Raw genomic sequence first — 14,046 nt, forward strand, 5'->3', positions numbered from 1 at the left:
TCACAATATTAAAATAATTTCTGACCTAATGGTAACTATAATAATAGCAATATCTTATGTTTGCACAGCACTTTAAGTCTTCAAAACATGTCCATTTGCACCCCTCTTGTTTGAGGCCTTTAGCAGTCCTGTGGGGCCACCTAAGCAGCTCTCATTCTGCATGACTGGTGGATGGGGAACAGAGACTCAGGCAATCTTAGGGGATTTTCCTGGAAAGAGCACAGCTAGCAAATGGTAGAGGTGGGACTAGAACCCAGGTCTCTAGCTTCAGATCCTGCATGTTTAAGATGCAGATGACTAGGCCGACCTTAGGAGAGCACTGCACAGAGTTAGGAAGCCACACCAGTGGCTCCTGGGGCATGCTTTCTGCGTCCCACACTTTTCTGCTACCGAACCTTGTACCAGGAGAGCTTTTTTTCCTTTGAGAGCCGTCAGTAACATCACAGCTCTGTTCTGCTGTGGTCCTGCATCCCACCAAACCTTGCCATACAGCACCCGGCACTGGTCATGAAACATCGGATTAAAGACTGTGTTAGGCAATATCCAAAGTACAAAGTATATCCAGTTTAGGTAAATTACAAGATCACTATCTAAGGCTCTTCCATTTGATGAACCATCCATCTAAAACTGCATTGTTAACTTCTTCCTACCACTGTTTTGTTTTATGGTCCAGACTCCCAGGGGGCCCTGTTTCCATCCCTGGCTCCTTTAACTATCTTACCCTTATTTGCATTCCAGTATAAAGTCAACTTGTGGGTGTGTGTGTTTTAACCTTAAGTCCCGTGACACTTGTTGATTATAAAGGTGACCCCTGATCCTCATGCTGGGTTTATTGGCAGGATTTCTGGTTGTGAGCATGGGCAGCAGGGCCGCCAAACTTTTCAGATTCCGTGCTGGGGATCCGCTTCCAGCAGAGTCAGGTTGTGCTGGATGAGAATGTCTTGGATCGCCTTCTTGGAAGCCTCATCCCCTGTATCAGGCCACCAGGGTTTTGGAGGCTGACCAGCAGATTGTGCCAATCTGGACCACGTGACCACCCGCCCTCGGACTCAGATGTCCCGCCCGGCAAATCGCTCCTGGCGCAGAGCAGGTTCCTGTAGCTTGTCCTGCAGTGGGTGCCCCTTGATCACCTCCAGGCGCTGCCCATTAGCGTGGATGTGGCCGCTGCCACGTTTGCAGTGCAACTGGCTGTGGCTGCCTCCTTGAGTCTGAAGACCTGTCCGGACCACCGGAACGCTCGTACTGCAGACAAGAGCTGCTTCCCCTGTGGCACTGCCCCAGGAAGAGGGCTTTAGATGTGTTCTTTCCCAAACATAAGTACCTTTTCTATCTGGAGCCCAATGCCTCTCTCTGGCTGGAGGCTGAAAGTTTCCTACTCTCTTCCTCCATTTCCATTTCCTGCTTCTGAAATTTCAGTTTCTTTGACTTTAATTTAGTGGTTATGCCTACGGGTTTAGCAGTTAGATCACCTAAGTTTGATCTGGACTAGACACCTACCAGTTGCAAGGCTTTGGTTAAGTTACTCAATCTCCTTGTGCCTCTGTTTTCTCCCCCAAAAGAGTGGTTAATACTTCCTATCTTACAGGGTTGTTATGAGGATTAAAAAAGATAATACATGTAAGGTACTTAGAATGGAGTATGTCACCGCTGTAAGGACTCTGTAAGTGTGTGCTTGCACTCACCCACACAGATGTGCGTGAACTTGTGCGTGCTGTGTGTGAAACTGGAGATGCCTTGCTTCTGCTTCTTGCTACCAGCTGAGTTCTAAACCAAACCCCTCACCTCAATGAGAACAGCCTCCATTCCTTCCCTTCTGTGAGCAGAAGGTCCTAATGTTCTCCGTGACCATGACTGTAGAACTCTCCAACTGGAGCAAGACTTCCACAAATAATCTCTGGCTCTCCCAGCCTCATTGTGGCATGTATTAGACTGAAAAGAAACTCACATTCACTTAGCGTATCCTAGGTTTGATAATATTGATAATGGTGTACCACATTGCATAGAGAAGGTTTGGGAGTCAGATCATTGGGGCAAGGGTCTAGCATTTGCCATTTGCTTAGTGTTGGCATCTGTAAAATGGGATGGTAATGAGAAATAGATTTTTATAATAAAAATGAAGTGATCTCTGTAAATTAGCTATCTATGCGCACTGGATGGCATGGAGTAAGTACATAATAATAATAATGTTAACTACTATTATTATTGCTAAAACTTTTTCCCATTCGGCTGCCTCTGCTTGGGGTTTTCCACCCCTACCTGGTCATTCTGAGTTGGGTGGTAGCGCTTGCCAACTCCTTCTAGTGAAGAGTGCTTGTCTGTCTAGAGAGAATCACAGATACTCTTCTCAACCAGGCGAGAAGAGTTTAGAAACCAGTGGCCATCAAAAGCCCAGGGCAGGGGCACCTGGGTGGCTCAGTGGGTTAAGCCTCTGCCTTCAGCTCAGGTCATGATCCCAGGTTCCTGGGATCGAGCCCCACATCGGGCTCTCTGCTCGCCGGGGAGCCTGCTTCCCCCTTCCTCTCTCTGCCTGCCTCTCTGCCTACTTGTGATGTCTGTGTCGAATAAATAAATAAAATATTAAAAAAAAAAAAAAAAAAAAGCCCAGGGCAGGCTGGAAAGCGGATTTCACTGGGTAATTCCCTGGGATGTCAGCTGCTGAATGTGTGCAGACTTACTTTCTGACCACGGAAATTTATAAGACAGATTATAAGGTTTAATCAACAAAATCAGTGCCCCCCCCTAAGTCTATGTAGGCATTTAGGTACATTTACTATTTATAGGAGGAAGTACAATTAAGGGGAAACATCCTAATATGGGGTAAAAAAAAAAAAAAAAAACCAAAGGAGGAAAAAGGTATCAACAGGTCTTAAGTCTCTGTGGCTACAAGGTTTTTAAAAATGGTCACTGACGTGGCTATGTCCAGGAAAGCCTGCATTCTGCGATTAATGAGTGCACATGATGAGGCCACAGGTAGAGTGTCTATTTTAACCTTTCAGGACCCACAGCAGTGGATGAAATCAATTTATTCTGCTAGGAGTTCCCAACTGACTATGAAGTTAGATGAAAGGATGTATTTGATAGAATTACATATAATGAGTTCAATAAAACCTAAATACTTTCTGGAAAAACGGAGTGCTTTACAGAGTCTCTTGGATTTTTCAGCCTCAGATATAAAGAGTGAGAAGCTTAGGTGATACACAGTACCCAAGGCTCCAGGGAACTACTGAGGTTATGGAATCCAATGTTATCCCAGTGGGGAATGACTTTCCTTGCACATTGCTCTTCTCAGGGCACCCTTGACCTCTGCGTTCCTCAGGCTGTAGATCAGTGGGTTCAGCATAGGGTTGAAAAAACTGTAAAACAGGAAAAGGATCTTCTGCTGCTCCTCAGGGTGGCGGGATTTGGGGGCCATGTACATGACAATGGCGCTGCCAAAGAAGAGCCCCACCACACAGAGGTGGGAGGAACAGGTGGAGAAGGTCTTCCTGCGACCCTCCCCGGACTGGATCCTCAGGATGGCCAACAGGATGCGTGAGTAGGACACCAGCACCAAGCAGAGGGGCCCAACTAAGATAAACATACAGGCAACAAAGATGACCACTTGGTTGAGCTGTGTGTCAGCACAGGCCAACTTGAGGACAGACAGGATTTCACAGAAGAAGTGGTTGATTTCATGAGGCCCACAGAAGGGCAGCCTCAGGATGAGGCTCACATGGACCAGGGCCAGCAGGGAGGCACATGCCCAGGTGGTCGTCACTAGGGTGAAGCAGCCCCTCCAACTCATGATGGCAGAATACCGGAGGGGGTGGCAGATGGCCACATACCGATCATAGGACATCACCACCAGGAGAAGACATTCAGTATGAGCGAAAGTCAAGAAAAGAAAGGTCTGTGTCAAGCAGCCAGCAAAGGAGATGGGCTTGTCTGGCTTCAGGAGGTTCACCAGCATCTGGGGCACGGTGTTGCAGGCATAGGCTATGTCGACGATGGCCAGGTGGGAGAGGAAGAAGTACATGGGGGTGTGCAGTCCGGAGTCCAGTGAGATGAGCCCCAGGATGAGCCCATTCCCCAGCAGGGTGAAGACAAAGAAGAGGGAGAAGAGCCCAAAGAGAACCATCTGAATTCTTGAGCCAAGACAAAAACCTAGTAGAATGAACTCTGTCACCGCTGTCTGATTTTCCCCCATTTCACTATGAAAAAGGTAAAATGGAAAGCTTGGGAAAGAATTGCCCCCCCCCACCAAAAAAAAATCTAGACATTATATTACACATTTTGTCATTTTTAGAAGATAAACTTTTAAAATTAACAATCTAGTGACACATTAAGTTAATCACTTAATCTGACAACCAGTTTTAAGAAAGGGGATTATGTCTCCAAGGACAGATTACCTAGAGCCAGTGACACTGTAATGGGGCGGAAGAATGTCAAACCAAAGAGGAAATAAAGTAACCTTAAATACGGATTATCTTGGAGCTGCACATGACAGAATTATTAAGAGCATTGCTGGAGTGTAGAGGTCATCCGTCATGGAAGGACTCTAGATATGAGAATTAGTGTAGCCTAGGAAAGAGATGTGAAAATCCAGTTTCTCGTTAGAAATATCAGCCATGCTGCTTTCAGCATCAGAAACCCACCTGTGCACTCTAGAGGAGCTTATGTGATGAAAGCAGGAGAATCTTCAGCGACTGTTTAAGTCGCTAAGAAGGAATCAATGGGTGTGTACATACGGGCTCTATTGACTATATTTTACAGTGGGTGATGATACCAACCGACAATTGGCCATTTAGCAGTCTACTGATTGATTCCTAGTTACTGATTTACCAAAAAATGGTTCCAAATACAAGCTATATACTTTGTAGGAATTGGTTTTTTGGCAGGCTGCCCAGTGTTCATGTATCATGAGTCTTGACTTTGTGTGCAGGCATGTAAACAAGTAGGAGGTTAGGCATTCACGCCTGATTTGAAGGCTGTGGTGTGAATGGATCTGTGTAAAGACATTTTAAGATGCAGTTCCTATGCCCTATTTGTATTTCATCTCATCTCTCCTTCTATTAAAAGAGCAAATCCAGAACTAACATAACTAAGAAACGCCATACCTGCAAGGACGTTGTACGGCTTAGCATCTGCATCATGTACCCTTGTGAAATTCAAAACTGTAAGAAACGGGCTCCTGGGTGGCTCTGTCACTAGGCGTCTGTCTTCAGCTCAGGGTCCTGGGATCAAGCCCCATGTTGGGCTCTCTGCTCAGAGAAGAGCCTATTTCTCTTTGCTTACTGCTCACCCTGCTTGTGCGTTCTCTCTCACTCGCTGTCAAATAAATAAATAAAATCTTTAAAAAAATCCCAAAATTACAAGAAGCAACCATTTATTAAAAAAATGAAGCCTCCTGGGTGCCTGGGTGGCTCAGTTGGTTGAGCGACTGCCTTCAGCTCGGGTCATGGTCCCGGGGTCCTGGGATCGAGTCCCGCATCAGGCTCCCAGCTTTATGGGGAGTCTGCTTCTCCCTCTGACCTCCCCTCTCACGCTCTCTCTCACTCGTCTCTCTCTCTCAAAATAAATAAATAAAAATATTTTTTTAAAAAAATGAAGTCTGGGGGCGCCTGGGTGGCTCAGTGGGTTGAGGCTCTGCCTTTGGCTCAGGTCATGGTCTCAGGGTCCTGAGATTGAACCCCGCATCAGGCTCTCTGCTCAGCGGGGAGCCTGCTTCTCCCTCTCTCTGCCTGCCTCTCTGCCTACTTGTGATCTCTGTCAAGTAAATAAATAAAATATTTAAAAAAAAGAAGTCTGCCTTACTTCGGTAATATAAGAATTGCTAAATAATTTATAGATAGCTTATTTTAAAATGTTTGGCAAAGAGATAATTTAGTGAATTTGTCATTTCTGGATTGCTATAGCAACACACTGAGGGTCAGGTGTTTGAAGTTTCTGTGAATTGGTGATAGGCCAAAGAGTGATCGTCTTGTCCTTAAGTCCTTAGTAACAGCTTCCTCAATACACCGCGTAGAAATCAGCATCTTTCTAGCACACATTTGTGCCTTTACTAGGCAAAAATAACCTGAGGCTGAACTGTTGTGGACTTGTGCCTTCTTGCCTCTGAAGAAAAGTCTCTCCAGGATTCATGTAAGGAAAGATGTTGTTGTTTTAAGACACTGGTCCAGCTGTCATTAATTCCAATGGAGATGCTAATGAGAGGCTCCCTGAGGAACTTGAGAATAAGAGAAATAACACTGCTTCTTGAAAAATAAAACTTGCAAAATCCACTCATCGTGGTTGAGAAGAACTGGAGGAGGAAACATGACAACCCATGTGAACATGTAGGTGGGGGGTATGAGTCTGTCCCAAACTTCACTCAAAGTGCTTTGCTACCATCTCAAGGAACTACAATGTGGGAGGGTCTGTCTGTAAGTAGGGGACCCAAATGTCACAATTGTGTAGGGTGCATGTCAACATAAAGGCTGAGGTATAGAGAAGGGGGTCATCCATGAGGGCTGGTGTTGGCCAGCACCTCTTCAGTACCATCCAGGAGTGAGAGAGCTGTCCTCCTGGTGGGTCTGTATCCTCAGTCCAGGTGGTCTGAGTGAGCAGCAGTCAGTAACCCCAGCTCCCAGATCTCCAGTGAATCCCCTCCACTCGGAGTCCCTGCTCCCCAATTAACCATGAGGTATTAATTTGCCGTCTCGTGCAGATATTTTGACAAAGAGGGAATGTGCTACTAAGCAAAGTTCTTGCCAATATTTTTTTTTAAAGATCTTTTTAATTTATTTGACAGACAGGTCACAAGTAGGCAGAGAGACAGGCAGAGAGAGGAGGAAGCAGGCTCCCTGCTGAGCAGAGAGCCCGATGAGGGGCTTGATCCCAGGACCCTGAGATCATGACCTGAGCCGAAAGCAGAGGCTTAACCCACTGAGCCACCCAGGTGCCTCCTTGCCAATATTTTTATAATAAATAATTCCATTCAGGTTTATGCATGGTTCTTCTTTTTTTCCCGTTTAGTCTGGATAGTATGATACAGATGGAAATGTACATACCTAACCAAATTTCCAAAGCTGGATTTATAGGTGAGGACCAGGCCCAGGACAGAGATCACCTCATTAAAATACACCCCCAAAAAAGTTTGTCTGAGCGGCTAACTGGGACCTGAAGAACATCGCCGTTAGATCCCTCTCTAGAATCAACAAATGACTTTTTTAGAATAACCATTATCAGTAAATGATATCATCAAGTCACAAATGGACTAACTAAAGGGTGCATCAAGTCATTCACGGATACCATGAACTCCTAACACATGACCAGGGCTTTTTTTTTTTTTTTTTAGAATTATATAAAAAATCGCTGTGCCAGGACAGCCCTTTGAACTGATTTAGAAAACATACAAAGCATATGAAAATACTTAGTTGTGAAAATGCATCTGAAGCCACATCTTATAAAAAGCACAATCTCTCTATTCAGTTCTTCCTTAATTCATTTTGCCACTTCCGAATGGTTAGTTACATAAAGAAAAAAAATTACTTGCAAAGTCTGAATCTCTTTGAAACTTAAAGAGACAGACGAGAGACAGGAGGGCTTGATGAATACATTAAAGTTAAGAACAGATGCCATGGGGCGCCTGGGTGGCTCCAGTCCTTTAGGCACCTGCATCCGACTCTTGATTTTGGCTTCAGGTCATGAGCTTAGGGTCATGAGATAGAGTCTTGGCTCTGGCTCCCTGCTCAGCAGGGAGTCTGCTGGAAATTCTTTCTCTGCCCCTCCCCCTGCTCATGCTCATGTGCTCTCTCTCTCTTGAAAATAAATAAATCTTAAAAAAAAAAAAAAAAGGAACAGTAGCCATATGGGCTGAAAGTCTGGTTTCTTTCACAGAAGTGGGTCATACTACAAACTTTGAACAGGAATAAATGTATTCATTTTTGTAATTCTGGCACAAAATATTTATTGAGTGAACAAATAAATGAATGAACATACAAAATAAGTGAATGCCTAAATATTGAATTTTTGGACTATCCTTGCACTGGGTCTGGAATTTCTGCCTTGTTTAAATCTTGCTTGTCCAATAAAGGACATTTTTCCCAATGGAAAAAAATAACACTAAACTAGAATCTCCAAAATATTTAAGCATCAGGCAGTTGAAAGACACTTCTGTTTTCTTTTTTCCCCACATTTTATTTTATGCTGCAGGATACCAAAAGCCTCTTACCTGAATCAATGGATTAACTTCGCTAAAAGACTGGCAGAAGCGAGAAGAAGAACTAAAAAAGAAATTAAATACATCTCAGTTCTAAATGCAACATTCAGACATTGTTTTATGCTATAAATGGTGTATCGTATATGTATACACCATTTAGCAATTTAAAAATTGGCAAACTGTTTGATGACTAATAAACTATCCAGTGTCTTTGTGGTTTCAAAGTAAATATCTAAGATTGAAATCATATCTTTTCACAGGAACAAACCTGCCAGTACTCGATGGGGCCTAGGTTTCAAATGTAAAATTTAAGATCTGAAGAGCTGACAAACTCTTTTCTAATGCTGTAGGCATGAGTCACACAGCATTCCTGAAATAAAAACTATTTTTTAAATCCTTAGTTCAACCGAAGTATTGGATGGTTTACTTATAAGTAATAGAAAAAATAATTGTTGCTACTCCTGTACTCAATAGAACCCTTCTCTCTTAATTCAAAATATTTTACAATTTCTGAGATCTTCCTCCCTGACCCATGTGTTCTTTAGAAGAATGTTGTTTAATCTCCAAGTATTTGGGGATTTTCCAGCTCACTCTCTGCTTCTGATTTCCACTTCAACTCTATTGTAGTCCGAAAGCACACATTGTGTGACTTCTGTTCCTTTTAATTTGTTCAGGTGTGTTTTATATCCCAGAATGTGATCGACCAGGGTGAATGGATGTCCTGTGTGAGCTTGAGAAGAACGTGTATTTTCTCCTTATTGTCGGATAAAGTAGTTTCTAGATGTTCGTTGTATCCATTTGATTGATGGTGGTGTTGAGTTCAGCTATATCCTTATTGATTTTCTGTCTGCTGGGTCTGTTTCTGATGAAGGAATATTGAAGTCTCCAACTCTAATAGTAGGCTCATCTATTTCTCCTTTCAATTCTACTGGTTTTGGCTCATGTATTTTGATGCTCTGTTGTTAGGTGCATACATATTAAGGATTATGTCCTCTTGGAGAATTCATCCTTATCTTTATTCCTGGTAATTTCCTTGCTCTGAATCTTCTCTTTTCTTAATAAAGAGAGATTTGACAGAGAGATTGAGAGAGAGCACAAGTAGGCAGAGAGGCAGGCAAAGAGAGGAGGAGAAGTAGGGTCTCCGCTGAGCAGGGAGCCCGCTGTGAGGCTCGATCCCAGAACCCTGGGATCATGACCTGAGCAGAAGGCAGCTGCTTAACTGACTGAGCCACGCAGGCATCCCTCCTCTTTCTTGATGGTTATGTCTATCTGTCTCTGTTCCTCTGCCTCATTATATCATTGCCTCCATTCTGATCTCCTTCTCTCCTGGTCCCCTTTATGACATTCTCTTTCTGTTTCCAGTTTTCCTTATCTCTCGTCTACATTTCCCATTCTCAAAATCTTTCTTATTTCCTCCTCCACGGTATTTCTAGAGATGTATCAATAGTTCCATATTTGAGTGGTTTCTATAAGATTTTGATTACATAGAAAGTCTACGTTCAGGTTAATTGGCTTTATCCAGGTTAATTGTTTTATAAGACATAGGTATATTTTTAAATATATATATGTATATACATATACATATATATATTTATAACCTTGGGAAATACTATCTTATTCACAGTAGCAATAGTATCTGTCAACACATTTATCTGGGATATGGAAATATTGTCTCTGGATACCATAATGGCCAATAAGGCCTTTCTACTTGTACTTCAGAATTAATGTAACAAGAACTTGCATTTAAAATATACGCTTAGATTGAAGAAATCTTTTTAATCTGGTCAATAATAAAAAGATCATATACTGGACCAAGCATTATGCCCAGAACACTGTGGGTATGCATGAATATTTATTGACTAACTGGATACGAATTTGATTAAATGCAAGAAAACAAAACGTTAATGAGCTCTCCACATTCTGCCATAAGCCAGATTCTCAAGCAAAAAAGAAAAAAAAAAAAAAAGATCCAAAAAACCCACACAAAAATCCCCAAATATTGAAAGGCACCATAGAATAGCAGTGAAAGAGCCTGGGGTCACACACACATTTGCTACTTTTATAACCCTGAATATATTTCTTAACCCCATTTTATCACTTTTTTGAATGATGTGATAGTATTTTATAAGGTTATTGTGAAGATTGAGATAATACATATTAATGAAGATAATATGTTAATTCAATTAATTAATTGAGATAATATGTTGAACATATTCTTGATGCACAGTGAATGCTCAATAACTTGGACCAATTACCATCAATTTTTAACAGGTTCTTGACTAGCCTGTGACTGTAGGGATCTGACAAGCATCGCTTCTTCCTGGTGCCAGTAGTCCCTGGGATCACTCCCCTTGTTGGACATTACCCTTTTTTTTTTTAAGATTTTGTTTATTTATTTATTTGTTAGAGAGAGAGAGAGAGAGAGCGCGCAAGGGCACAAGCAGGCACAGCGGCAGGCAGAGGCCGAGAGAGAGAAGCAGGCTCCCTGCTGAGCAAGGAGCCCTATGCGGGACTCCATCCCAGGACCCTGGGATCATGACCTGAGCCAAAGGCAGTGGCTTAAAAGATTGAGCCACCCAGGCATCCCTAGACATTACCCTTTTCATGTTAGTTTTGCAAAGTCTGCATAACAATGTAAGCCTACAATGTGAGTTTGTGGCTAATATGTTATGGAAAGACTAGTAAAGCAGATTTTGCCTCTTGACCTTTTGATGTCCTTCTTGGGAAAGAGCGCAATCAGTTGAAGAGTTATCAGGGATTAAAAAGGACACAAAACTGTGATAAACTATTTAAAACGGAATAGATTATCATCTACAAAACAACTCCTTTCCTTTCCTGCACTCATCTAACCACGTCACCACACACACACACACACACACACACACACACACACACACACATATTCACTCACATATATTCCAGGTTTGGGAAAGTCTAACATTTAAGTCTGTGTGCCTGACACTGTTCTTCAAGTTACAAGCGAAGGTAATGCTGTGTATTGGCAGCATAGATTATGTATTGTGGTTTTATTGACATAAAACCCAGGACTAAACTAATTTCAGTACTTCTCAAATGTAAAACCACTTGTAATATATCTCAGTGTAAAGTTCTTTGGCTTAGGAAAATTATTTTCCATACTTAACCTAAATCCATCACACAAAAATTTCTTATTCTTTACCTAGCATCACCGTCCATAGGTTATTGCTTTCATGCAGCTACTTTCCATTGTATAAAATGATACGAACCAAATTCTACACATATTTACATCATTTGTGAGCAATTTGTTCAACTAACTTAGCACCGATTTTTTTCCTCAAACTAGCCTCGTAGCAGAATAATAATCAGCCCATATTTAGACAGGACTGAATTTCCTTACCTGTTTTTAAAAAGAATAGTAGGTAACAGAGTGATAGTCCACAAAAGGGTAGCTCCTACCCCATCTAACAAACATTAATGATAAATACAGTGTAACCCGGTTCGCTCCCACATTTGGACTCAAGGACCTCGGAGAGGAAAAGCACCTAAAGGTTGGGCAGGATCCTGCTTTCTGGGAGCTTCTGTGGGAACTGCAGAACCCTCACTCTCTGCTTGATCAAAAATGTGGCAGAATCCTCAGAAAAGGAGCTTTTATTCTCGGATGGCCTCAGCCTGGTCGGTAGCTCCTGAGGGCTCACCGGAGGGGTGAGCTGTGAGACGCGTGCAAGCCCACCTCCACTGGGACCTCCACGGGGAAGGCGGGACAAAGCCGTTCTCTATCTCTGCTCTCATCCCCAGCAGGACCCGTGAGTAGACAACACAGCCAGCCACAGAGCACACCTCTGAGACAACATCAGTCATTACAGTCCCCGAGTACTTGGCATTATTGGAGTTCACGAACCCCAGCCCTGTCCCAGTTCCCAAACGGGCAGATGGTTCAGGTGAACCTGTAAGGAAGCAGAGCCAGTGTGATGGTGAAGCAGCTCCCGGCCTTCCCCTCGGTCCTTCTGCTTCTCCCCACTGCCATCTGGGCCCCTTGTGGAGCAGCAGAAGCCAGAAGAAAGGACCCTGAAAAATCAGCTGATTGCCAGCAACAAGTCAAGGTGCGGAGATGCTGGAGAGAACAGGTTACAGAGTCCAAGGAGAGCCAAGGTATCCCAGTGGGGCTTATTAGAACATGCCTGAGGAAGAGTTTTGTAGGGCACAAACCACCCAGGTAGGTCAACCTCCGAAGTATTCTCTAATCTCTGCTCTGAAGCTAGGAGATTCCGGGGCCCTTCCAGGGACCTTCCAGAAAAGGGGAGGAGAGAACCGTCTCCAAGGCAGCTTCCCCTACAGGCCACTGTATCTCCCAGGAGTGGGGAGATCCTTGCTGTGGAAGGTGTTCTCACGTTCTCTTTCTCTCCTATAGCAGGCATAGGAGGGCTAGGAATTTCATATCAAGCAACTGTGCAATTTACGAGTGAACGAGTTTGCTATAGTGTGATCCTCAGCCTGCTGGGGTTATGGCAGAAACGTGAGGAAAGTCCTGCACAGGTTAGCATGTTTTGAGAACATGCTAACCTGTGCTCCAATTGTACATGTCCATTGTGAGAGGAACCACATATCCATCCAGGGACACGGCAATTTTGCTCCCGATTATATAAAAAAGCTGGTGTGTAGTAGGCAATCCTTGAACACTAGAATCCTTTCTTCTTCCTCTTTGCACACTCAGGTGAACACAGAAAATGTGAGCCATTTTGTTTGTTTTTTTACTCATGTGAACACAAAACTCCTGTGAAAAAAATAGGACATGTTTTCCTATATTCAGCACTATGAAAACATCAGTTAAAAAAGTCATTTTAGGGGGACCTGGGTGGCTCAATCCGTTAAGCGTCTGCCTTTTGCTCAGGTCAGGATCCCAGGACTCCTGGGATCGAGCCCCACATTGGGCATCTTGCTCAGCCGGGAGCCTGTTTCTTCCTTTCCCTCTACCCTTCCCTGCTGCTCGCAAGTGCTCTCTCTCAAATAAAGTCTTTTTTTTTTTTAAAGTTATTTTAGAACCATGAGAGACTGTGCACCCTGAGAAACAAACTGAGGGTTTTGGAGGGTAGGGTTTTGCGGGGTTGGGTGAGCCTGGTGGTGGGTATTATGGAGGGCATGTATTGCATGGAGCACTGGGTGTGGTGCATAAACAATGAATCTTGGAACACTGAAAAAATTAAATTAAATTAAAAAAAGTTTGAACCTATGAGAAAAAAAAATTAAAAAGTCATTTTAGGGTACAAAAATAGAAAATTTTAACTAAAACAATCATAAGAAGTTAAATAAAAAATTTTATGATACCAAACAAACTAAAATGTAGGAAATACATCACCTCAAAATAAGATGTTTTCCGTTATGTATCAAATTGTCGCAACTTTTAACTCGTGCACAGCTTCTAAAAGTGGCTGAGTGAGACAGGACCATATTCAAAATATAAATTTATACAAAGGAAAATAACACAGAGAACGGACAGATCCTATTTGATATGGATAGTCTCTCAAGTGTTTACCTTATGTGCCAGCGTGCAGAAATCAGGAAACTGACTTTCATAAGCAAGCACTGACGTGAAGAGAATGGTTTCAGAGACTATATTTCTGTTATCAACACATTAGGAATATTGGTTATAATACACATTTTGATAAAAATGAAAAATTAAAAGTTAGCCAGTAATTCAGTATAACATTGGGGTTATCACATAAACAAACATTTAGGAAAATCCTTCAAGAACCTAAATGTCAACATCTCAAAACTCAAAATTGTCAATATTCTGTAAAATTAATCTGAAATGACTTTTGTCTCGATAATGCTTGCTATTTAAAGAGAGGAACAATGGGGGGCGCCTGGGTGGCACAGTTGGTTGAGCGACT

General features: G+C 42.8%; 1 protein-coding gene across 1 annotated transcript; it reads right to left on the reverse strand.

Moving 5' to 3' along the window:
* Positions 1–3,244: 3,244 nt before the first annotated feature.
* Positions 3,245–4,186, reverse strand: LOC116872734 (olfactory receptor 2A1/2A42). Its single transcript, XM_032866214.1, has one exon. It carries the CDS (start codon positions 4,184–4,186, stop codon positions 3,245–3,247), a length of 942 nt encoding a protein of 313 aa, XP_032722105.1.
* Between the last annotated feature and the right edge of the window lie 9,860 nt (positions 4,187–14,046).

Source organism: Lontra canadensis, unplaced genomic scaffold (genome assembly GCF_010015895.1).
Source record: "Lontra canadensis isolate GAN:19392208 unplaced genomic scaffold, GSC_riverotter_1.0 scaffold2, whole genome shotgun sequence".
Classification (NCBI taxonomy): domain Eukaryota; kingdom Metazoa; phylum Chordata; class Mammalia; order Carnivora; family Mustelidae; genus Lontra; species Lontra canadensis.

Coding starts and splice junctions, on each gene's coding strand:
- LOC116872734 (XM_032866214.1), bottom strand. CDS start 4,186: ATGGGGGAAAATCAGACAGCGGTGACAGAGTTCATTCTACTAGGTTTT.